The sequence below is a fragment of the Pagrus pagrus genome (genome assembly GCF_965226575.1).
Source record: "Pagrus pagrus genome assembly, chromosome: 9".
NCBI classification, from domain to species: Eukaryota; Metazoa; Chordata; class Actinopteri; order Spariformes; family Sparidae; genus Pagrus; species Pagrus pagrus.
The window spans coordinates 26,283,410-26,309,569 of NC_140193.1; the positions used below are offsets into that span (position 1 = coordinate 26,283,410).

A 26,160-nucleotide genomic window follows, 5' to 3' on the forward strand; every position below is an offset into this window, starting at 1 on the left:
TTCTGTACTGACAGGTGGTAGATCAGATGCTGTGGTGAGATTTTGCGGATTTCCCCCCACAGGGAAGTGAAACTCAGTCGGCACCCGCAAAAGAAGATAGCAAAAACTCCATTAGAAAACCCCAAACTGTTGTTCACTTTTGAATTAGAGTGTATTTCCTCTGCTAGGATAGCCCTGTTAGCTGACTTGACAGTTCATTAGCTTTTAGTGTTGATTTTATTTATTTTTTTTAAACCCACCATGTGTCCTTTTACATCTTTAAACCATATCAAAGTTTGAGTTGAGAACATGGTCACCACGAATGTTTAGGTTGGATTAGGATTGTTATTATTATTTGAATCTAAAATATGTGTTAATTTATTGCCTTTTTAAATGTGTGAATGTCTGTGGTGCATGACACACAGGGTTTCCTTTATTAGTGGTGACACCACCGGGAGTGTTTAGGCATCTCAAACAGGGTGTAAATCTTTTCTACCCTTCTGTTGAATACAAAGAGATCTATACTTTTGCAGTAATAGACAGGAACAGACTGACGAGACTTGGGAAACACCTTACTAAAATTAGTATCTTCCCACACATCTGCCAGATGCTCAATATCCTTTGGTGGGAAAACCTACTGATAATAGTCTTTAGTTCTACAAACTTTTCCCAGAGGCGCTAATCTCATTGGTTCAATTAAAACTCAGTAAAGAAAAAGAAATCCTTTTTAAAGTACAAAATATAAGTGGTAATAACTTTCTTAAAGGAACAGATCACCCAAAAATGAAAAAAATGAGTCTTATACTCATAGAAAGTTGGTGAAGTTTAATAGTCCACAAAACATTATTTAAACCCTTTTTTTAAGCCGAAATCATCACTGCTAGGCTAAACATGTTAGTGTGCAACAGTCTAAAGTGAGAGGGGTTTTTTTTTTTTTAGGTTGTTTTTCATCTTTTATAACGAGTTCCCAGCTACTTCAGTTGTTTAGGAGAATGCCGCAAAGCTGTAAAGCTTCAGAAGTGTTCTGTGGACTATGAAACTTCACCCGACCGTCCATCAGCATAGAGGTGAGGAGGAGATAATGACTGAATTTTCATTTTTGGTTAAACCATTCCTTTAATTTATTAATGAGGATCACAGAGTTGAACTTATTACCTGACCTAGACAGCAATAAGCTTATATGACTAGTTTGTACAGTAGTTCAGTACATTCACTGCTACTAACAATTTGAAGAAAGTCGAAGAAATGTCAAAAGATAGTAAAAACATCCATCAAAACTTTTGCAGGTTTGCAAGGTGACTTGCTTGTTTGTCCAAAAAGGTGTTATTACAAAAACTTTCCTGTCAGTATTTTTACTACTCTTGTCTGCTCTCTCTTTGAAAATATTTAATTAAGCTGTCTTCTCTTAAAGCACTTTGAACAGCATTTGGTGTGGGAAATAACAATATTCTTATTTTTGTAATTATCTCCACCAATGGGATTATTTAAATCTGAGGAAGTGTTTGCAAAACTAAACCTCTTGCCTGGTTAGCACAATATCTAGCAGCCAGATGACACCTCTCTTTGTTGATACAAATTGTATCCTATGAACTTTTTAAACAAGATCATTGTTTTATATGAAAATATTTAAACAAAAAAATATTTGGAGTTGAATATTTTGAGTATTTGTGGCAAACTTTGTCACCTATGGTATTTTGCCTTTATTTATATGAGGGGGCTTTGTATTGCCCTTTTTTTCCAAGTGCAGCAAAGAGAAAGTCTCAAATGCACTTTCTGGAGACAGCTATAGCTATTGTTTATATTGTCCATGAAGTGAAAGCATGGTACTGTGTAGTCCCAAACAAAATTCAACCTCAACCAGTTGAGGGTGAAGGTGTAGTCAGCTCAACCACAGTGAAAGCACGTATTGAACCTGACTGTGGTTAAAGGTGATGTGTCATCATTAGTCCTGAGACATATTGAAGCTTGCTAGCATCAACCGTGTCAAAAGAGAAGTTTTGATGACTGTGGTTTAAATCAAAACTGCTCCTCATATTTCTTCCCCAGGCTTGAATTCTTCCATGATGCCTTTCCCATAAATCTGAAACCACAAACACATCTATATTCAACGCTGTCTTACTTGAAAAGCATTCCCCTCCAGGGCTGTGCTATGACCTGAAAGGTGTCTTCTCAGGAACAAGTCCTGAGTACTTCCTGCTTGTCCCATCATCTAACAAGTCTGTCAGTTGATTTAATTCTCTCTGACACTCTGATGGCTTTGTGATCTCACCCTGCTGGTCTGGCTGGCACTGTGTGCTTGTGTGTGCAGCAGGGTTGCTATACTGCAATTTAATTAAACAAACCTCTAAAGGTGTTTTGTTAACATTCCTGTGGATATTAAAAATCCTATTTAGTGTATGGGGGCAAATAATATTTTTCTATTATTATGAACTTGTTAAAGAGCTATTTTTCTAATTGTACATGATGTTTATCCGCAAGAAGAGATTGTAGTCGATGCCAGTCAGTGTTGCTGAAGAATAAGGGGATGTATACATTGCTAACTGTGCTAATGATATGTTGTGTTTAGATTTCACCACAAATGTTACTTGACTGTGTTCAGACTGAATGTGAAACAAGCACATCTCCTCATCATTCAACACTTTTTGTACACCAGATTCTTCGCCATGAACAGAAAACGCTGGCTGTTGATGTACGTTAGCTAGCAACAGACACCCAAGACTTGTGTTGTGTGTCAGCCTCAAACAAAGTGTGACAATATGCCTGCGTGTTGGCAGCGTTGTGTATAGACTAGCACACGCACAGGTGTTACTGATGACGTTAAAAGGGCAATTTGTAAGATATGGCCAGAATTTAAGTTTAAAACATTCAAAAAATGAACTCACAGTGCCGATGTTCTGTCGAAGACGTCTGGATAGCTGTGCTGCAGAGGTGTCTACAGAAATTTGCATGCTAACAAGCTAGCCCTGGCCTGTCCTTTCTGCTGATACCTTCTGCCGTACCACAAGTCCGGAGGCTGATAGGCCCTGTAGTTTCAGCTGGGCGATGTAAAAGCAGTGAGTTCACTACTTAGTCTAAGATGTGAACTAAATAAACTAAATATGTCAAGAAAATCAATATTGTTACCCCTTTTTTCTTACCGTACAGCGTCTGAATTCATGTTCTCTCTTTCGCTGGACTAACATGGAGTTTCATCATAAAACACGCTTAGCTCAAAATCAGCATAAATGAAATAAAACCCACCAAAACAGTCCTGGTTTGTCTTTCAACAATCACCTCTGGTTTGGTCGAAATAAATCCTTTATCGATAGAGTAAGGTGACAAAATATTCCAGACTCCCGTCAGCTAATAGGGCTCCATGGCTCCATGGCTACATGCTAACAGCAGCTAGCCAAAGATAGCAGTATCAGAAAAAAGTAGTAGTAGAAAAAGTCCAGTATAGTGAGCGTCAGTAAGCAGTTATGCTGCCTCCCTACAGTTTTTGAGCTAACTTTGAAATCTGACTATATCTTACAAATGTCCCCTTTGATGATGGCTTTGTTCTAGTCAAGTGTCCCACCAAACCAGGACAGTGTGAACGTGAGCCAGCATGCACGGCAGCAGCACCCTCAAGCGAAGCAGTTTAGTGAACATTACCGTCATTAGTTGTGTCATTTAACACCTGTCAAAATGTCAGAATGACTTGATTTTTGTCTGTACCGGATTTGACTGATTTGTCGAAGCATGAACTTGACCCACCACTACATAATTTATCCTTTTTTTATTGCAAATTATTACGGCGCTTTTGGATGAATGTTATAACATATAAAAAACATAAGTATGTACTGCCAGCTATCCCGCTCTCAGAAACTAAGCGGTTGTTACTCCAGTTTTGCACTGTGGGCGATGGGTTTTCACAGTGAACTTGCTTCTGTTGTCTTGCATATAGTCATTCTGCCTAAAGTCTGATTCACCTTCAGTCTGAACACACCTTTAAGAATTTATGTGTCAAAATTCTGTTTTTGTTTGTTGCTACAATGGCCTCAAATCCAGCTATTTTATCCAATGGGAAAGAAATGTAAAATATCAACAATGTCCCTGTTTGTGAGTCTATTTCTAATATGCTTTAATACAGCATCATTTGTGCTACAGAGATCATTTAAGTGCCACCTCTTCAGGGACCAAAGCCAGGTAAAAGGCTGTTTGTTGCTTTCAGATGTTTCCCCTTGCTCAGGTCAATAGTGGTAATATTAAACCAAAATAAAAAGCAGCTATTAAAGTGTTTGACCACTGCTGCTGTTTCACTGTGTGTTGATGCTGGCAGACGAAGAGTTTTATTCCAAAAGACAGCCCAAATACCCAAAGCTGTCATAGACAACTGTGCTAATTAATAGGGCATATTGATTAAACCCAGTCGAATAATGCTGCATAGTGTGCGATGTCTGAAAAAAACCTTTAGATTCAAATGAAATTGGCTCCATGAACAAGTTTTACCTCCATGTCATGACTTGTTTCTTAGCTTGTCATTATACTTTTAGATTTAATGAAAACATCATTTCGGAGTGAGTCTCTCCTCTCCGCTTAAAAGCCCTACAGGGCCGTGGAGCCTGAGCTTTAGTCGATGAAACCCAAAACAAAAGCATGAAAAACAAACCTGTCAGACCTTTAGATTCTGGGAAACTGTGGCCAAATGAGACAATGCTGACTGTTCTTGTGTTTGATGTAAAAGTGATTAAAGTGAGCAATAAAAGCCCTACTCAAGCTTTCATGTGTCGTCTGGTCCATGTGAGGCTCCTTGTTGTCTGTTGAATGATAAAGCTACGGAGATCCAGCTGGATGATGTATATCTGAGATAGTTTAATGTCCTTGATTGTAGTGGTAGGCTGTTATATAATTACTCCAAATAGAAATTACCAATATATCTCAATTTACAGATTTTGTAGTTACAAAACCACCAATATTTGATCAATTATCAAAATACATGGAATACGCTGGAATTTCTCATCCTACAGAATATTTGTACTATGATTTGCTTTTATCAGTGGACTTTAAGAATTTGCTTGTCTGCTTGAACCTCTTCACATCTGCAGTTGTTTCCCAATAGAGGATTTATTATTTTGTGGGTTTTATTGTGTTTAAAGGTGCAGTAGGCCATTCTGGAGACACATTTATTTAATTTATGTTAGTTTATTGATCGTTTCTAGATTGTCAACCACCAATGCTTTGGGTGTTCAGACAAAACACCAACAACCAATCACTGACTCCCGGGGTCGTCAAAGGTAGACGTAGGAATGAGACTCAACAATCAACTATCTTTCTCCAGAATTGCGTGCTGCACCTTTAATAAATGCAATATACCATTTCTTTAACAGACCACAATTGTCTCCATAGAAATCTGCATAACCAGAAGATTTTATGCATGAATACTACAAAACATAATACAAAACGCAAACTTCACATAGCAAATGTTGTTTTGTAATGTTCTTTTCTAGTTACACCAAGAAATCGTGTTATCTTCACTGACAATAATAATCGGTGAAGAGGTTTGTTCTTGTTGTTATTTTAAAGATTCTTCTGGTAGCAGTGAAGAGTGACTGTATTTAGTTAAATCAGCAAGTGATGGAACGTAATCATTTGTTAATATCTTGTCATGTTAATGACAAATACTTCAGTATGTTGTTAAAGGGTAACTCCACCAATTTTCCACATTTAAGCGTGTTTACAGGATTTGATGCCACTGCATCTGTGTAAAAAAGTAGTTTAAAGCCTTTTGTTGCTCCAGAGGAAGCTGCATGTCATCTGATAAACTGCCTCCAGTGATGACATAAGTGGTTTGAGGTTGCATTGTCCACTGGTCTAACATGTCTCTCCTGCAGTACTGTTGGACTCATTATGGACAGTTTAAAAACAATACTGAGAACCAGAGATCTCACCTTTTTATTCCAAACATTCTCCTTTTTAAAAAAAAACCTGGAGCCTACATTACCCACAATGCAACTCAACTCCTGAGTGACATCACTAGAGGAAATGGATCAGATTCTGATGTTAACTTTCATGGTCCTGTCATTTTGGTTTCATTTTGTGTGTGTGTGTTTTCTGGTTTCGTATTGTCTTTTGCCTTTTTGTTGTGTTTTCCCTCCTGTGTTGTGGTCCTCAACAGTCTGCCTTCCCTCTTTCCAGTGTTTCTCTGCTTTTCCACCCTATCTCCTTCCCTGTTTCTGGTGCTTTTCTGTTCATTTTCCTCACCTGTGTTTCTCCGCTTCACTCCACCTGTACCTCATCCCCGCGTTAGTTTTGTCTTTGTCAGTTCGAACAATGTTGAGGTTATGCCAGACAAACTGGATTTCTGCAACAAATTCAAGATTTCATTGAATTTTATATAGGGATGCACGATATATATCTGATGGATAAATTATCGGCCCGATAATGGAAAATTTACATTATTGGTTATCAGCAGATAATGAAATTATAGCAGATAAATAGAACCGATAATACAAAGCCAAACTACTTTAGCTGACTTTAAAGGTGGTTTGCCAGCTGCCAATAAACACAGAGAAGAAGAACAACAATGCTGTTGATGTGTTCATGACGTAGAGCTGCTGCACCTGTGTAGAGCCACGCAATGTAGACAGGAGCCACACGTCATCGCTGGAGTGAGCGTTGTTTCTCAAGTTCAGAAGAAGACAACACAATTGTAACAGTTGCAATGGAAAAAGTCTGAGATTAAGACAATAAATGTTATTCGAGCTGTGAATGATAAATCATCCATCTTTGTCCGTTACATCTGAGCCTTTTTACCCTCAGGGGTGCATCAACTACAGGTTATTAACTTATTTTTAAAATACAAAAATGTGAAATTATTTTTGGTTATCAGTACTGTCCATGAGGCTGAAGAAGTCCATACAGTGCATCCCTAATTTAATAACAGTGTGTGTCAGGATCAGATGCAGGTACAGTCGGCTCTACCGGCTCCAGCCTCAGTCCGGCCCCTCAAGATCATTCTGTAGCTGCGTAGTTGGAAATATAAATTCATTCTTTATTGTGGGCCAAAATACATATTTGAACAAATGTCTCAATGGATGGAGAATGCCAGCACAAGAAGAATGTAAAACCAGCTAATTTAGTTTGCATATCTGCTTGCTCACAACTCTCAGAGTGCCATTCAAGAGGAGAAGTTAGATGGTGCAACATCAACAGATCTCTGACAGCAGAACACTTCTAACTTTCCCAACACAAAATGACAAATAGTGATACTAGACAGAAAGGAAATGAGACAAATAAGGCGTTTTTTTAAACAAATGATTTAAATTGTTCAACTGATGACAAAAGAAGTAAAGGTAAGGTACAGATATTAAAGCTTTACAGACAAGCGTGCCAGCAACATTAACAAGCTACAGATGGCCATTTCATTTTGTTGCATAAAAGCACGATATCAACCAATGCAGTCCAGTCTCTCATGTTGTCTAACAGTCCTGTTGTTTAATTATCATACATGCAAGCGTTAAACTGTCAGTATTGTAGAGGGGACAGGTCCATGGTTGACAGGATATGTTGCTTGCTATTTTTCTGTCAGAATAAAAGACGCGTGCCTGGTCGGGGTGGGGGCGGAGCTCTAAAAAGCAGGTAGCAGTGTGATTGGCCAAACGCTGCTGGGCAGAGCTTTGGCGAGGCTGAAGCTACAAAGCCCGTTAGCCGGTCTTTCTCCTGGGTAGAAAAATAAGCAGGAGTTCCTGGGGTGGCAGCAGGTTTTGGGCTTTACAGGGAAAGTGAGGCGTTGACATGGCAACGAGACAAACTGTCTCTTTTCATCGTCGCGTCCACCCTTCTTCCCGGCTCACATGGACTCAAACTCATCAATGCGCTGCTTGGTGTTGCCCTGGCGGATCTGGCGCAGGGTTTTGTACTTGTCTCTGCCTGCCCTGACGTTCTCGGCATGAAGCATGTCGTTCTGCGTCTTCTTAGTCTCATCCCGAGCCTCGGCCAACTCTGAACTCAGAGCCTGGATGGAGAACACAGACAGAGAGAGGGATGATGAGAGATAGCAACATAATTTGTCAGAGTTGCACCATTGGGCCAAGATGCTTTCATGGTGTATGAAAACATTTGAGGACGTCATCTTGGGCTGTGAAAAACACTGACTGACATTTTTCACAATGTCAGTCAGTGTTTGGTTTCACAAAAGCCAAACAACTACTCGATTAATTGTGAAAATAATCAACAGATTCATCAACAATGAAATAATCATTAGTTACAGCCCTGCATGGTTAATTTAACCAATCAGTAAATGTTCTAACAGTTTAATATAATGTTAAATTGTGTTATAGCTCCCCTGTAAGGCCATCAAAAGTAATATTTAAACACTGTGGCACAGCACCAAGTAGAAACAATCCTGGGAAGTGGCTGCAGTATTGTCTGAGACATGTAACTGTACTCATTTGGACTTCTAGCTAATCTTAAGATACTTATTTTTGTCAAAATTGGACCAGTGACATCTGATGGACAGATGGGGGATGGTGTGTGATGTGTGAGGAGCATAGGCTGACAAACGAGTTCCTTCCTGATGCTATGTAATTTGCCTGAAATCAATATTTAAAATAATCATTTTTGGTATTCAAGTGTTTGTCATGATCTGCCAAATGTATGCAAGATTACGTATAAAATACTCAAACTGACTGTTAATGCAATGGACTGTTTCACTGTTGGTGTTACAAATACAAACTTGTGAGTCAACAAGTGAGTCATTGTGACAGCATCACTTCATGTCTGAATACAGTTATTCCAACAATTGTTATTGAATTATATATTAAATATATTATATATTGAATTATACATTATACAGTGATTCAACAGCACCATCGCTTTCATCACGGTCTTGTTATGTTTTGTCTTATAAGTCTTACCAACTAAAAATAATCAAACAATTGGATAACGTAAGTGTTACATGTTCTCCATGCAACAATATATCATATTTGCATTTTGGAAGTCGTATTTCCAAGTCGGTACTCTCCACTTCCAATCTACAGTAAATGCGTCCTAGTGTATTTGCTTAGGAAAACATGGACGCCTGCAGCAAATGTTTGTATGGAAATTCTATGAACTTCACAGGCAACTTCAGCAGTTGATTTAACAGGTTAGAGCACTTAAAGAGAGTCATGAGGAGTAGGTTCCCTCCTCATGCTCGCAAAGACTTCTATCAAGCATAAAATCAACTGAGTGGAAGTGAAACTGGCATCTACAAAGCTGTTGTGACAACACGTCTCACATAGTTAAGTAAAAAGTGATGAAAAGGTAAAAGGCAATTGTTAACCAAGTGTGGCGCCATACTGATGTGATGTCATCTGTGTTTATGTCGGTGAAGTTGGGCTTGGTGGATCTTGCCCAAGTTTCTGACAAAGAGTTGCAACTTCCATGTCGGAGGTCGTGTTATTACAAGTTCCATATGCAGCTTTCCCAGTAGCTTCATGAGAAAATAATTTCACTACACCATGTGTGTCTCAGTAACTGATGTGATTGTCCTCCAGCACTCAGCAGTAACATTCAGGTTGTATAGTTGGTCAGACTATGGAAGTGAAGCCATGTCACACAGTATAAGACTGTGGCTGAGTTAAAGAAAACCCAAACACATCTTATGTTTTTTATGATTGCATGTTTTGAGAAATGTTAAAAGTTGCGTCACTGGAGGCCGACAGCATGTGGTGCAGCACTTCTTCCCTTTACTTACTGAAAATGATGAAGTTGTTGTTTCCACTTTTGCAAAACACTGAAAATGGTTTGTGATGCGTCTTGTTCTTGTCCAATCTACATATTGCAACTTCGTGATCCTCCTAAAGTGAGGTCATGTCTGCTAGCCAGGGCTTTTGTTGTTCTGTGGCCACTTTAGGAGGCAAACACGTGATTCTGTCTGAAACATTCATTTCATTCTAATAGATTTCTGTGGAAACACAGGGTACTAGATTTTTATGAACAGGTACAACGTGTGAAAGTTAACTGTATTTTCTCCATGCAACATACATCGTTTTGTACTCCTTTTGTTTTTCTGTCTGAGCATGCCCAGAAATCAGGCTCCTCGAACACGTCATCCTTACTTAAACAGAATCAAGATTTAAATGGCTTGTCACGTGTGGGCTCTTGTAGAAACGTGTTTTCTTTACAAATACATAACACTATAGTTGAAGAGTTATTTTCTACCTGTAGTTGCTTCTTGACACGTTCGTTCTTCTGCGCCTCGGTGATGCGTTCCTCTTCACTGCGGTGGCTGGTGACGCCCTCGCTGAGCAGCTCGGCGCTCGCCTCGGCGCTCGTTTCATCGTGCTCGTCGTGTTCTGGGGCCGGCGGAGACGTCATGGCCGTCTTCAGCTCCTCCCTGGTCTTCTCCAGGTCGTCTTGTGCTGCCAGAGCCTGGTAACAAGACACTTGTATTTATAGAGAGAAACCGACACAGAGAGCCTACAGATGTTAATATAGAGAGATATGGAAAGATGCAGATACATATCTCAAGCAGTGAGAGCACTTTCCCTCATTTTGGTCTGAACTGTGTCACAGCTTTTATCATACAAGAATATAATTGCATGTATCCTATTTTTTTTTAATTTTCTTGAACCACCTCCATGCTTTGTTTCATTGTCAGGTAACAAAAAGATCTACATTTTAAGTCTCTTTCCTGCTTCCTCCCTTATTTTGCCATTGAAGCTTCAATGACCGTCATGAGCAGGAGGAAGTCTCACCTCGAGTCGTCCACTGACACATTCTCACATCAGCGAGAGCAAACTCTGCTGTCTGCTTCATGATAATATTCAGTGCAAACAAGCACTGAATAACTGACGTACTTCCTATTTGCCTACATGCTTTATTAAAAGCATCTCAGCTGGATATTCAAGGGATTTTCCTTGTCGCACAACACCTCAGTTATCATCTCTGATGCACAGAATGACTAGAAAAACAGGAAGCACTTTCAAAGAGACTAATTCAAATTGACAATTGACTGTTTCACGTATGAACACCTCAATCCTGGGAGAGAAAAGGCCAAGAATATTTTTTTTCTTTTACATAATTTCAATTTTTTTGTTTCCCAGCCATCCAAACATTGTTTGGAGCTCCCAGAGGACATTACAGTAAACAGGGTCCTCTGGTGGTGAGGGCAGCTCAGCTTATAGGAAGGCAGCAGAGAAAAATGGAAAGAAAAGCTAACGACTATGCTGCAGATCACCAATGTTTCTGAAAATGTAAAACTACAACACGTGCACATGATATTATTATCTGTCCAGTGTTGTGTTCATCTGCATTCTTCCCTTTTTCACTAGCTTATGGGACCAGTTTCCTCTGCACTGCACTTCCATGTCACTGTTAACTGAGGGTGAGAGGTTTTTTTCTGTCTGTATAATAAAAGTACATTTTCCAGATCCAGCTTTTTAATTACAGGGGTAACATTACTTTGTGTTGCCATTCTGTTGCTTCATCTTCTTTTTTCCTCTTGGCCTCCTCAAGCAGAGCGATTTTGGCGGTGAACTCTGCTAACTCAGCAGCCTGTCAACGAAGACAACACGTGTTGGTAAGAAGTTACAAAACTGAGGTCAGTGTGGTGTCAAACCAACAGTCCCAAAACACAAAGGTATCTGCACTTTACAGTACGGTAATATGAAACAGAGCTAGTAACTTATTAGATGAACTTGATAAACTGTGCTTTATTTAATTATTTATGATTTGAACAGACCTCTACATTTACCATATGACTAAACCCAGAGCAACATCAATATAACACTGCTGGTTATCACTTTAATAAACTGTATGTATATTAGCAAAACGTCATTTTTTTTTACTACATATAACTACTATATAACAGTGTTAAATGTGATTTAAAAATGCACATTTTGTCACAAATAAATGAGCAGTACGAGAAGACTAAGCATATAGATGGGATTAAAAGGTCAGATGTTTATACATGATTAGAGTCTGACTCTTGGGATAAAATTTAGTCACCTGTTGATAATTAAAGGATCGACACAGTCACCGGTTTAACAAAACTAGCATTCCTGCAGGCTCATACCTCATATTTCTCAGTAAAATAATTGATTGTATTACTATAAGTTTTCTTTGAGGAGTTACTACACATTGTATATCCTGCTATCCTTCATATGTAGTATGTGCTTAGATAAATGAGTGGAACATAATAAATCCAGATTCTGTCACACAGAGCACGAGGACTCACTGATCCCAACCCAGCTCTCTGACACTGGCATGGTAAACTGTAGAATTATCAATAGGTGGTGTGGTTTGTATCTTGTGATTTAAAAAGATTTAGTTGGATAATAAAGCTGCTTGAATTGACAATTCCTTATTCAATAATTACCAAAATATAAATGATTCCATTCTGTTATATTTGAGGCTGAATAGAAACAAAGTTAATGTTTTGATGGCAGGGTGAATGTTGGTTGTCGCAACCTGACCTCAACTAAACCAGTAAATGTGGAGTTAGGGACGGTGGCTGTGACTGATGTGAGTGCAGGTACTGTACCAGCTGTTCCTGGTTCTTCATCTGGTCGGCAGCCTGCTGAGCCAGCGATGCTTTGGCCTCCTCGGCCGCCTGCCTCTCCTTCTCCAGCCGTTCTGCCTCCTCCTTTGCCCTCTTCCTCTCCTGCTCCAACTCCAGCGCCTTACGAGTCTGCTCCTCCAGCTCTGCAAGCATACACATGTAAACATGTGAGTTACAGACCATCTGAAACTGTTGTGACTACATGATCAGTGAGGGAACACAACCAAACGCAACATGAAAGAGATGAGAATGCTGCCTCTTCTCCTCGGCATCCTGAAGCTGAAGTTAGTTTATAAATGAATGATTTCCCTGAGCGTCACTATCAACTGTGCACACACACTGCTCTGTGTGAGTTTACACACATCGAATCAGATCTATCAGTTTCATCAAGTGTTTCAAAAGTTCAACCAGAAACCTTCTTGACCATGAATATGAACAACCCCCTTGTGGTAGACAGGTGTAATCACAGGTAGGCCCATGTTTTCCGTTCAACTTCTGTGTTTGTCAAAAGGATTAAGGAAAAGCAGACCTCATTTTCATAAAACTTGTAGCAATGTGTAGCATAAATTTTGGAACGGATCCAAATTACAGGTCAGAGACACAAATAATTTCTCATGTTTTTTTTTAACATTGCAGGGCATTCTGCCTTGGTGGAATAAGCACCACACATCTTTAAATCAAGTAGATAAGTACAGATATTAAATCATCTCTCAGACACCTGGTAAACCAGCTGTAGTGTGTGAGCGTCACACCGAGCTGTTTAGAGAAGGTGAACAGACGACCTTTCAACTTTGGGAAATGTTGAAAAATGCAAATTAGGGAATGTAAGTGTGCAGGTTTATTCACTTTGGGGTTTCCAAATTGTTTTTAATGCCTGAATAGCTTTTATTTCACTTCAATTTTTAATAAATACACACACACACACACACACACACACACACACACACACACACACATACTGTATATACATATATATATTTTACAGTTACAGTTTCCACCACCAAAAAAAACAATTCAACAATTATTAGATAATAAATCAAAACAACTATGAATCAAACTAGACATTTGATGGCCGGAAAGTCCAAAAAACCCTCCCTCTCTTCCAAAACTCAACTGTCTCTACACAAAGGTGGACACACAGGAACACACACTGTGCTGTGCTTGATGTCGGTGGAGTCGTACCTTTCTGAGCTCTCTGTGTCTGCTCTTCAATCTGCCTCAGCCTCTCGATCAGCTCGTCCTTCTCTCGCTCTATCCGCTCCTTCTCCTTCTCCGCATGCTCGCGCTTCTTCTTCTCGTTCTCCAGCTGCGCTCTGCAGAAAATAGCACAGAAACAGCCAGCAATTATTTTATGTAAACATGTTACAATTCTAGGTGTGCATGTATTTGGTTTTGGTGACATCATTTCAGATATATTTTATATTAGCAGCTTCATCCTCCCAAAATATCTGGACATACATGGCTTGGATGAGTAATATGAAGGTGTTTATGATTATGATGATATATATAATAATAATATATGATATTATTATTATTATTATGACGTAGTATGCAGTATTTTACATTACATCTCCAATTTACATTCGACTGTTTCCACATCTTGATTAAGTACAAGGTAAGACTCACTAAATGAGACTTCAGTCGTCTATCTGACTCCATTGGTGTGTTTTTGTACTTTTTCATTTTATATATAACAAAAAAAAGGTTTTGGACAATAGAGAGTGGCACTTCCTACCATCAAGTGAAACAACAAGCCACCTTACCCAACCTACTATTGTTACATTACTATATAGTTTCCCTTATTGTTACCGACAGTTAAACAAACCATGCTGTGTTTGTTTTCCAATGAAACAGCAGCTGCTGCTCTACCAGAGTCAAGCCGGCATGTGGAACAGGAGCTTGATGTTTTCAACGCAGCGACGCCCCCTGCTGCTCACAAAGCTTTATCAATGACCCTCCACGCCACAGATCAGTTTGTATTTGTTTACTTTTATCACCATGCAGCACACACTGGGTGCTGTTTCCTGAACACGGCTTTTCGACCTTTCTGTTAAGAAACTTCTTGTGGCATCACTGATACGGTGTCATTTTGATTATGCCTGTTGTGCTTGATACAGCGGTTTGACAGGAACAAACTGCAGGTGATACAAAGTAAAGATAGATGGTTCTTATTAAATGCATTCCCTCAAACTTAACACAACAGAAGCTGCATCACAATATGATCAATGGGTATGCTCCTAAACCATTGTGTTCTCAGATAACAATGGTCCATACTCAGCGTGTGACTATGACTCCAGCGCGAGTGCGGGTCCCAGTGAATAATGCAGCCAGGAGTTCCCTTTTTTTACACTGGTGCAATGTCTTGGAACAGCCTTCAGATACACATCAACAGGTTGTTAATTATCAGAGGGGCTTATGGAAATCAGGCAAGGACTTTTTTACTGAACAAGGAAAGCTGCAGTGATATGGTTATGATATGGTTTTGGTTATGGGGATTATTTTTTATTGTGGTGATGTATATTTGGAATTTAGGATTGCACTGTCTAGTTTTTATTTGAATTTCTGGTGTTTCTTTTTTCTTTCCTTGTAACATCTTGGGACCATGTTGGAAATCTGTGTTTTCACTTTAAATTAATATCCTTTGGAATTTTTTGTCTTTTTCTGTCTGATATTACTACATAAAACCAATCAGTCCATCCAATCAATCAATCAATCAATCAATCAATCAATCAAAGTTTACACGGTCGGACGCTCCTGGTGGGCATGGCCTATAACTGTACTTGCCGTCATCCATGTCTTGTGAGTTATTCAGGCAGCAGAAAACACTTCTGAACGCTGATTCAATTAGCCACTAAATTAAACTCCAGTCATCCAGGTGTGTACTGAGTTCTGCCCATTCATTAACTATGACGGTTTGTCCTCTGCATGGTCAGGCTGGAACCAATCCTAGCTGACGTCGGGCGAGAGGCGTGGTACACCTTTGACAGGTTACCAGTCAATCACAGGGCTGCGTGCTGATTTGATAAATATTTCACATGTAAGGCTAGATTACTAGCTTGCTTACTAATTTTTAACAGCTTGCTGAGAGTAATTAACTAAATGACAGAACAGGATGACTGTAAACTGCCAGTTTACTGCTCACACACCTGATCATACACTTAAGTCGTCTGTGATGCTGGATAGTTTACTGACTGATGAAGGACATTGTTGAACTGAATTCAGTTTCATTTTAGAAAATTATTGAAACACAACAGAAGCTGCATCACAATATGATCAATGGGTATGCTCCTAAACCATTGTTTTCTCAGATAACAATGGTCCATACTCAGTGTGTTCTTGAAAACCATTTAAGAATAGACAGAATATGTACAAGCCCGCTTTCCAGCAGGAATACATGAAAGATGCTTTTATATCAACCTATAGATTTATTAGAGCAGGGAGTACTGTACCTCTCCATCTGTTTGTGGTGCTTCTCCTCTCTGGCCTGAGCCTTCATCTGCTGCACCTCGATGGTGTCGGGCTTCCTCCTCCTCATGTACAGCTCATGGTTCCCCATACACAACGCCAGGATGCGCTTGTTGATCCGCAACCGAGGGGCGTAGAACACAAAGTCCTGGAGGAGACACAGAGGACAGACATGGCAGCATAAAAAACATATTTTAAAAAAATATCATAAATCACACATCGTACCAACACTTACTGGAGCTTTCTTGTCGATGGGCTTGATGACAAACTTCTTGTCGTTGAAGGAAATATTTCTGATCTCACTCCAGGGGAAGCCGATCTTTGGTGACAACCTGAGGCAGCAGAGCGGAGATTTTCAATTGGTGATTCAAAATAAGATGAATGATTTAGTAGCTTTTCTTTACTTATCACTTGTTTTTTTGCATTGTTCAACAGCTGTGCTGTGTAACACCAAAAGAGGGCGCTGTGGTCAAACAAATGCGATCCAAGGTCATCAGGGAGCTCAGTAAGCCTGCAGTTCATATTCTTATACTAGATGTAGTATAGCTACTGACAAGTGCAACACTTGATGCATGTGACATATGAAATGTGGTAATTTGTTGCTTATGATGGTAATTTCAAAACATGAAATTTCAGATAAAGACGCGCTGCCACTTCATATAATTTCATAAGAGAAAAAGTAAAGTCAACTGCAATCTAATCATCTCTTAACTGCACTGGTGAACCGACTGCAGCAGTGACTCTTCCTAAAATAAACTGTGTGAGTGGGCGTTAATGCTGTCACTGACAGTAACTTCTCTTGTGGTTTCACTTTCTTCCTCTTTATCATCAGTTTTCAGTTTCAATGAGCTGATCACATCAGCTAGAGCAAGACATCTGCTTGGCCTCAAGTGCATATGGTCAGAAACAAGAACATACTTTTGGGCTTTCTTTCTCTATTAATGATGATAATAACAATAATAATACATTGGACTTATAGAGTGCCTTTCTGAATACTTAAAGAAGCTTAACAAAGAACAACAAAACAAAGGAATACAGTACAAAGATGAAAACCAGATCAAATATGTTGGAAAAGAGTCCTGCAAAGCTTTGAGTCGAAACTGTGTTACTTATTAATATTTAATATTGATGAGGTTTGAAACTGTAATGAATGAATCTAAGTAACCCTTGTAACTTTCTAAGAATGACACCATTGAGCGTGTATATAAGTGTGTGGGTTGGTTACTTGTCTTCGTGCTCGTAGATGTTGAGTCCCAGGGCGTCGACGCCCAGCCACAGCTCTGTGCCCTTCTTGTTTTTGATTTCAAAGTAGTTGACTCCGTACATCTCCAGGTCCTGCGCGATCTTCAGGTACTCCATCATCGCATCCTCTCTGCACACACACACACACACACACACACACACACACACACACACACACACACACACACACACACACATACACACACACAAACAAAATCCCAAATGAACATCAAAACAATATTAAACACACAAGACACAAAGATGTAGCTGTCTATGTCTTCATAAATCATAATCCTCAAACTCTTACTTTACATAGAGTTTCACACACACACACACACACACACACACACACACACACACACACACACACACACACACACACACACACACACACACACACACACGTACCTGAGCATGCTTCTGTGTTCCTCATGCCAGGTCTGTATTCTGTCCTCCCATTGCTCCTTGGTCAGCTTGTGTTGCTCCAGGACTCTACAGGACAACAAGGAGAGTTATAGATTTAACCCATAATACCATGAAAACAATGTTTTCCAGTGTAGCTCAGGAGCAGAGTTGTCCATTATTGACATGTTTGCTGTTGGTTCTCCAGCTGTACATAGTATAGTATACTATGATCTGGGTGAATACTCAAATCTGATTAACTCCTGATGTATGGATATCGATAGAGCTACTGAAGTATTTCCAGTAAAACTGTCTGTCACTGTTCTAAGTCATGTGCTTCATCCTGTATTTTATCTGAATATCTCATTTACAACACTGAGTGTCAGTTCATCATCCTCCGAACAGCAAAGGATGGTGACTGTAACACACAAGCTGTCACAATAACTATCTTACACTGTCCCTCTGAACAAACACGATCATCTCACGTCCCAGTCGCTCTCCAGCTCACCACTTCAGGCTGCGGCCGGCCGTCACATGGTGAATCGTTTGTTTGAGAACATCTTGATATTGATTTTGGGACAGTGACATGGCTGGCTATGTAGTCTTGTTGTTAAACATATTGTGAAATGATATTTACTTGTTTGCCAACAGTACACAATGGTATTGGCTTTGAATCCTGCAAGCATAACATTAGCTTTATGACTAATAGCTGAGCCAAAGGCTTCTATGCACTGAGCAGAAAATACCTCCTGTTGCTGAGTCTTATCTAAGATTTGTCTTATTAAATGGAGTAATGAACAATGTTTCCATTGCATGAGAACCTTGCGGGGTTGTTCTGATTGTTTGAGCCATTAGTCAAAGGTTTTGTCAGGGAAAGTAGGTAATGACTTGTGAAAAAAACCTTAGATTTTGACTGAAGAACGCATAAAAATGTACATTAATTTTTTTTGGCAATAACCCTGGTATAAATGTCCATAAGGAGTCCAGGGTGTCCCTAATCAGGAGTTAATGGACTACAATGTGGCTTCCACATCAGTATAAAGTTAGTATAATATAGTGATATACTATAGTATAGTACAGTGCAGTACAGTGTGTACTGTATGTATATGTACTGTACCTTTGTGGCAGTAGCCGGTCAGAGGCCAGGTAGCCAGGCTTGTGAATGTCTTTGTTGTAATCTCCGTACTTGGCCTGGACAGCGTAGGAGGCCACCAGCACAGCTGTCTCTGGGGGACAGTAGTTCTCATCATTCAGAATGGCCTCTTTCACCTGCAAGGAGGACACACACACAGACACGGTCAGTAGTGGTCTGTAGTTTGAACTCCGGGGGGTTTCCCTGCCGAGATGATTGGTGGAAATTAACCTCAGAGATAAATATATAAAGCAGCAGCCTGCATGTGTGGAATATTTAATATATTGGACATTAGACATTAGTCAAAATCTGCTGGCTGTTTGACTAGCAGGAATACATTTTCACTTTTCTTTTATTTAACAAAGAAAAGAAAAGAAAAGAAAAGAAAAGGGAAAATGCATGTCAACAAATAGATTATTAAATAATTAGTTTTCTAGCTGTCTTCATTTAGAAAAAGAAGACAAGTTCCCAAATATTGAATGCTACACAAGCAGAACTTTGTCTGATACATTACAGTCTACAATTGGCAACATCTTGATATAAATCAGGAAGTAAAACTGCACATCAAATTTAATGCCAGCTTTATTACTCGGCAGTTGCCAAATTTTCATCTCAGAGGCCAAAATCATGATCACAAAGTTGTAAATCATAGCCCACCATATGTTTTCACCATATGTCAACCTCGTGGCAGTGTCACTTTAGCCGACCTAACCACCAGAATATCTTGGCAGGCTCAGTGATCTCTCGGTCGCACAGTACCTGCAGGAAGAAGAGTTTCTGTGTGATCTCCTGGATGAGCTCCTCAGAAACATCCTCTGGGAAGAACTTTGCTCTGAACTTAAACTGCAGAGGATTCTCCTTCTTCACATCCTGCTGGGTCACCTGGTCAACACACACACGCACACACACACGCCACATTTTATCTCTTACCCTTCACATGACCTTACAGTATGTCAACATATAAATAAGTGATCAAAATCTGTGTCTTCATTTAAAACAAGATTACAGAGACATGAGCAGATAAACATGTTTTGCTGCTGCTGGTTTCAGACACTCAGGATTAAAGCTTGTACCAAACTGAACATTAAAGTGAGATTATACACACACAGCTTTCTAGCACGATACAGTCCAAACCACAGGAGGATGAGTGTTTATCATTTACAGGCTTTCAAAACTTTCATATTTTCAAGTTATGGGAATTTATTTATCCGCACATATCATGAACACATGAATGGAAATGAGCTAGTGAGCAGAAAGTCTTTGACTGGTTGTGTTTAGGGTCTCTTACCTTTTTATTGAGTTTGAGCCATGTGACGTAGCCTTTACTGTCTGTGTACTGCAGGCCAAAGAACCACACCTCCCTCAGACCCACCGTCTTCACCACCTGAAACCACACAGATGATCTTTAACAGACTTTCAATTGAGCTCATATAGAAAGCTTTGTTAGAACATTTCTTTGTTTTATGATTAATTATAACACAAACTCTCTATGGGCAAGCTTTATGAATCATAGACTTCATTTTTCACATTGATTTAACACCCTGTGAAGACATAATCATGAGCAATCCATTGAGGTAAACCACAATGGTCGCACTCAATACCTCTGTGGCGTGAGGAGAAAAAAGCTGTGCATCATCTCACTGGTTTATTGACAGTAATTACGTCGAGGCATCACAGTTTCTGCTGTGGAATACTGTTAATTAAACTCTGCATATGTCAGAACTTTAAGGACCATTGTCTTTGGCTTTCCACACAGTCAAAGGCTGAATGTCACACCAAATACAAGGAAGAGAACATCTAGTACTCCAAAAGGATGTGAACGCCAGAACAAAGTATAAAGACAGCCAAACATTACACCCATAGTGCAGAGCAGCGTCTTTCCTCCGGCTGTGAGACTCCTGGATTCTTCCTCCGCACCTCATCTGATATAATCCGTCTTTTATTTTGATGACTTATTATTTAGTCATCCATTTTTATGATTCTGTTTTATAAGCGGCATTAAAGCGACTACAACTATCATTATGATGTCAATCCTGGTTGAATAATCATAATGAAATTGGTCTTGATTACTGTAATCAGCTGCTATAACAGCGTCCACTTCTCTGGAGAGACCTTCCACCAGATCTCTGAACCTGTGCTGCAGGGATTTCCTCACATACAGCCACAAGAGCGTAGGTGAGGTCCTCCACTGATGATGGGTGATGAGGTCTGGCTCACAGTCAGTGTCCCAGCACATCTCAAAGATGTAAGTCAGGACTCTGTGTGCAGGCAGTTAAAGTAAACATTGCTTGATGGACCTGGCTTTGTGTGAGGAGCATTGTCATAGGAGGGTCTTCACCAACACTATTGTCTAAAATACAACTAGATGCTATAAACAGGCTTAGCACCAAATGTACATACAATTATGAGGACACAGCATTAACTGTATAAATATGGACCAATGCAAAATGTGTAAACCTGCAGTCTTTCTAATGGCCAGCAGGAGGTGACTCTACTGGTTTCAAACAGATATCTGATTGTATATTAGCCTATGAGGAAATGACCCTTCTTCTCACTTGATTTATTACCTCAGGAAACAGTTTCATAATGAGTTAATGGTCTCAATCACCAGTTTCAAGCTTTGTTCAATCACAGCATGAATTTAAGGCTTTTTTATTAATAATCATCAGTAATGTGGATATAATGACAAAAAGGGAAAACACAAGTTTTAAAAGAAGTAGAACAGTCTGGTAAGTTAACATCACTTTACTGTAATGAGTCTTGACAACACTGTTGTCATATCATGATATGTGTCGTCACAGCCTGTTGGGATACAGTTGTCCACTTACTTTTAGAGTGTATTTCAATTTAGACTTACTGTCTATGATTAATTGATGTTGTCATAAAAATTGAAGCCACATACAAACAGAGTAACAACATCAGGACAGCTCATCTGATGTAAGAACTGCAAGGTAACAGTTTTATGGTGCTCATCCAGCTTCACTGTTCTTTCCCTCTTCTGTTCCCTCTCTTCTTTCCCCTTCACTTCTAACTCTGTCCTCCCTCCCTACTCTCTCAAACGTTCCCACATACTTTGTCATTCACAAACTGTCGTCCCATTTACAGAGAGAGAGAGAGAGAGAGAGAGTCCCTGAGGGGATGCGGTTGCTTACTCAGACTCTAATGTGATTTACACAGTCAATACGACGGCACTCACTAACATATAATTAACTCTCTCTCACACTCAGACACAGAAAGACATGCTCACATAAACACATTAAAAACCCATGTGTATCAAATCATCACAGGCATAAAGAAAGGCAAGTTATCCAAAACACGTTGGTGCAATGGTAACTGTAAAACCAATCACAGTTGTGCACACACACACACACACACACACACACACACACACACACACACACACACACACACACACACACACACACACACACACAGGGCCTCCAGTGGGGCTGGGAATGCGGTATGCAGAGACAGCTATGCGGATGCTGAGAGCTCAGCATGCAGATTTGGGATTGCGGGAAGAGAGAAGAGGAAAGACGGGCAACATGAGAGGGACAGAAGAATGAAGCTGTCTGGGACTGAAATGTGGTGTTCATACAGACAACTTAAAAAAGTGTGTGTGGTTTTGATCCATCAAAGTGTTCACGCCTCTGAAGGCTTACACTCTGGTGTTTGGGCTAGTTTGATTAAAAAGCTTTCCTATCTCGCTAAGCGTGTTCATCTGTGTGTGTGTGTGTGTGTGTGTGTGTGTGTGTGTGTGTGTGTGTGTGTGTGTGTGTGAGTGTGTGTGTGTGTGAGAGAGAGAGATAGAGAGAGAGAGAGAGAGAGAGCTTAGGGGTGATATATTTAGCCGGACAGCCTCTTTATCAATGGACGCCCTCTCTTCATTCATGTGAATCTGCACCATTTAAAAATGGAACAGCTTTCAGGACCGACTGAAGGCTTCTTCCATGACTCATTACCACACAGCTCACCCTTCACTCCTGGACTGTATGTGACCTCGACACTCTGCAGCTGAATGACCACAGGGAGAAAACAGTGCATGTGCATGCTGAAGAAATGTTATTAGCAGAGGCTGTTGATCCTTATTCAGTCCGTCTTTGTCAGCTTGTGGTCTACAAGCTCCCAAAAACGTAATGTGTTCCGCTGGGATCCGTTGGCTTCATGTATGCTTTGCTCATGCTGGTGATCATTCTGTGTCGTTTACATCGAGAGGGTATCTATTTTATCTCCATCTATTTTTAGTTGATGATGGACAAATGAAACTTCACACCGTCATCCACCACTGAGTTCTATCATTACATCATTACTTCTACACCTGTCAGCTCTCCTCTCCTATCCTCAAGTCAAGCCTGTGTAACTAATCCTTCTCACCATCTATTACATACAAATCTTCACATTTGAGATGTGAGAACCTGCAAATATTTGGTATTTTTGCTTGATAAGATACTTAAATTAATCTCTGTCAATTAACTTGATTAATGACCTACGCAACCAGCACTCACCTGGATGGTTTTTCAGAATGGCTACTACTCTTAGAAAAGTAGTGGTTCCACAATGCTACTTTAAAAGACTTCATGGTTCCTCAAAGAATCTCTTTATTTAGTGAATGGTTCTTCTTTGTTCTGGTGGGTGGTGGGTGACGGCGGGTGACGGCATAAAATTATACTTAAAACCAATAATTTTTCTTAATATAAATTTAAAATAACCAATCATATGGCAATTCAAAAGAAAATACAAAACCCTTCCAACACAGATACCGCTAACTATTCGGTGGAAATTGTTCTAACTCATGTTCTTCGATCTGACTTGTTTTCTATGTTTCTGATTTACAGTGATTATGATTTTAAAGAAACACACAAACACAGCCGAGGCAGTGAGGGGAGCAGGTGCTGCTGCTGGTGAAATTGAGCTTGTTTTGGTAATGCTATTAACTTTTCATAATTAAATCAAGGTCTGCACTACTTTTCTAACATTAGTTAACAAATGTTAAGGAGCTGCAATCAGCATTAAAGCTTCATAATTACCTTAACAGTAGTTAGTAATAGCGTTAGGTAAGGTGTGGTAAAGTTAGCCGGCTCACTAACACAAATATGAAAAAACACAAGGCTACCTTCACAGTGAGAGATTTAAAGATGGTATTATTGATATCACTTGTATTTGCTGTGATAAACTATTAGTAAAGTTCCACCTGTTTTCATCAAGTTTATTCAGCTAACCCTCAGCATCAGCATAATGGCAAACTGGGCTCACATTAGTTGGTAAATGTAAGCACACTGATATGTCTACTAAAGTAAACATAGCCACTCTCTCCCCTCACCAACACCTGATGATTTAGTCTGATGACAGGTGTGTTTTCAGGCGACTGAATCCTGTCCTGTGCAGGATCAAAGCTCTTCTGTGACTTGATCTCGCACTATAAAGCAGAACAAAATCAAAAGAGCAAGAGCGAGTAAAAAAACAGAAAACAAAGATTCTCTCTTTCGTTCTGTCTTCCTCCTCTGTGTCGTCACAACCCCAACAAACCTTCCAGCCTGACATGAAACAATGCTGAAAGCTGCCCTTTCACTTCCCAGACACACATTCACACACAGACCCACACCATCCACCCAGCACTTACATCCACGCTCTCCTGAAAGCTGCCAGTTCAAGACAATGAGCACTTTGTGTGTCATCCTAGCACAGAACCAGTACCGACCCAAACCCGGCCCAGCACCCACTGGCACGCACACGCACTCACTTTCGGTATTGCTTTTCATTAAGAATGGATACAACAAACAATGTGATTCTTCCCACAGGCCACAGAGGTCACTGTGAAAGACCAAATGTGAAGTTGAATTCTGACTCTCCTCCCGTCCGGGGACAGACGTATATTTTGGACCCTTCTCGCTGCTGTAGGACGTATTGTCCTCACAACTGAACATGTGTGTCTCTTACCTGGTCAAAGAGCTGTTTGCCTGTTGTGTTGGGCTGGATGGCAAACTCCAGCTCAGCGTCCATGGTGGTGACGCGCACATTGATCTGCAGAGAAGAAGAAAATAACACATCAGTTAGGTTTATCATTCAACTAAAAATGTTCTTCTTTCCTGCTACACTGTTTAAACTTCATCCATTGGTAAAATAACCTCATATTTCCAGCATTTGAACAGAGATTATGTGAAAAATGTATATTTAAAATGTTTAACTTTAAATGAACCCAGTGAACTTACACTATACAGGCTGACTGGAGAAAACCTGAATCCTGACATTTTAGGGCTTTGTACTGAGAATGAATCTGAGTCATGATCACTGGCTTTGAATGGAGGGGGTGAAAAAATATGAAATAGCCATTCAAAAGAAATGAATGTTGAAGTGAAAGCAGGAGATAAAGTGTGAAATGAAATAGTAGAAACGTTAAACAAAAGGTGAAACAAATATGAAGATGTTAACATTGTTTTAAAGTAGGAGAAGGAAAAATGAAAAGTAGAAATTACAACAACAACAACCCTCAAAACGTATGAAATATTATGAAACAAACTCAGAAAGTGTGAAAGTGTGAGAGTTCCAAAACAAAATCTGAAGGAAAGGTTTATAAAATAAACAAAACATGGGGAAGAAGTACAGCCTGACCAACTGTGGCCCTCTGCCTGTGGGACAGCCGGTGCCAGCTGTGTGTGTGTCCTCCGATCAGACTATAAATATGCCTCACACACACACACACACACACACAAACAAACACACTCTGTGTTACTGCCAGTGTCCATGTAAGGCCCCGGCTGTTTACACTGCTGCTCCTGCCAGGAAGCAGTAGAGAGGAAGTCACTTTCACTTCACTCTAATGAGGGAAAATTAGCAGGAACTCTACTGAGCATTTCCACCAGCCTACTAAAAATAAGTTCCCACGCAGTCATGTTTAATATAAAAGAACTGTCTGTGAGATGACAGACAAGAACGATGGCTGCGCAGAGAGACACAAAGACAATGACCTCTGCTCTAAGAAGCAGTTCTATTGGCTCTTCAGGCTCCACAAGCCATCTGCACTTCAACCCTGTGGAAGTTTGCACCAGATCAACCATTTGATGAATGTGTCGTTTCTGAGGCAAGCCGATAAATGGTGTCCAAATGGACGTGGATGAGAGACAAAATATTATCACAAGTCATGTCACGAGTGATTGGATAAAAGGATGAATCAACCAGTGCTATAGATGAATATCACAGCTTATTCAAATCAACGCAAACATCTGCTGCTATTACAAACTCAACTTCTTCTCAATTTAGAATACTTATTTCTAAATACTGTGTGCTTTCTTATATATATTCTTATAATTCTTATTTCCAAACTTATCTGCAGTTTTTCCTCTTTTCTTAATCCTTTTCAAACACTTTTATTAATAAGATGTTGGGCTTCATTGTTAAACTCTTTTATTTCATTTGGTTAAAATCATATCTTTTCTAT

General features: G+C 39.8%; 1 protein-coding gene across 3 annotated transcripts in view; it reads right to left on the minus strand.

The window, feature by feature from the left end:
• Positions 1–5,432: 5,432 nt before the first annotated feature.
• LOC311262825 (radixin) overlaps positions 5,433–26,160 on the minus strand; it is a 44,969-nt gene continuing 24,241 nt past the window's right edge. For all 3 annotated transcript variants that reach the window (XM_084362563.1, XM_084362564.1, XM_084362565.1), the window contains 13 exons: positions 24,663–24,746; positions 20,014–20,109; positions 19,485–19,607; positions 18,711–18,862; positions 17,600–17,683; positions 17,175–17,321; positions 16,185–16,281; positions 15,934–16,097; positions 13,667–13,797; positions 12,467–12,627; positions 11,386–11,478; positions 10,144–10,353; positions 5,433–7,954 (listed from right to left, as the gene is read on the minus strand). In XM_084362563.1, the coding sequence (XP_084218689.1) occupies positions 7,790–7,954; positions 10,144–10,353; positions 11,386–11,478; positions 12,467–12,627; positions 13,667–13,797; positions 15,934–16,097; positions 16,185–16,281; positions 17,175–17,321; positions 17,600–17,683; positions 18,711–18,862; positions 19,485–19,607; positions 20,014–20,109; positions 24,663–24,746 (1,707 nt within the window). In that variant the 3' untranslated portion in view covers positions 5,433–7,789. The remainder of the gene's footprint in view (positions 7,955–10,143; positions 10,354–11,385; positions 11,479–12,466; positions 12,628–13,666; positions 13,798–15,933; positions 16,098–16,184; positions 16,282–17,174; positions 17,322–17,599; positions 17,684–18,710; positions 18,863–19,484; positions 19,608–20,013; positions 20,110–24,662; positions 24,747–26,160) is intronic.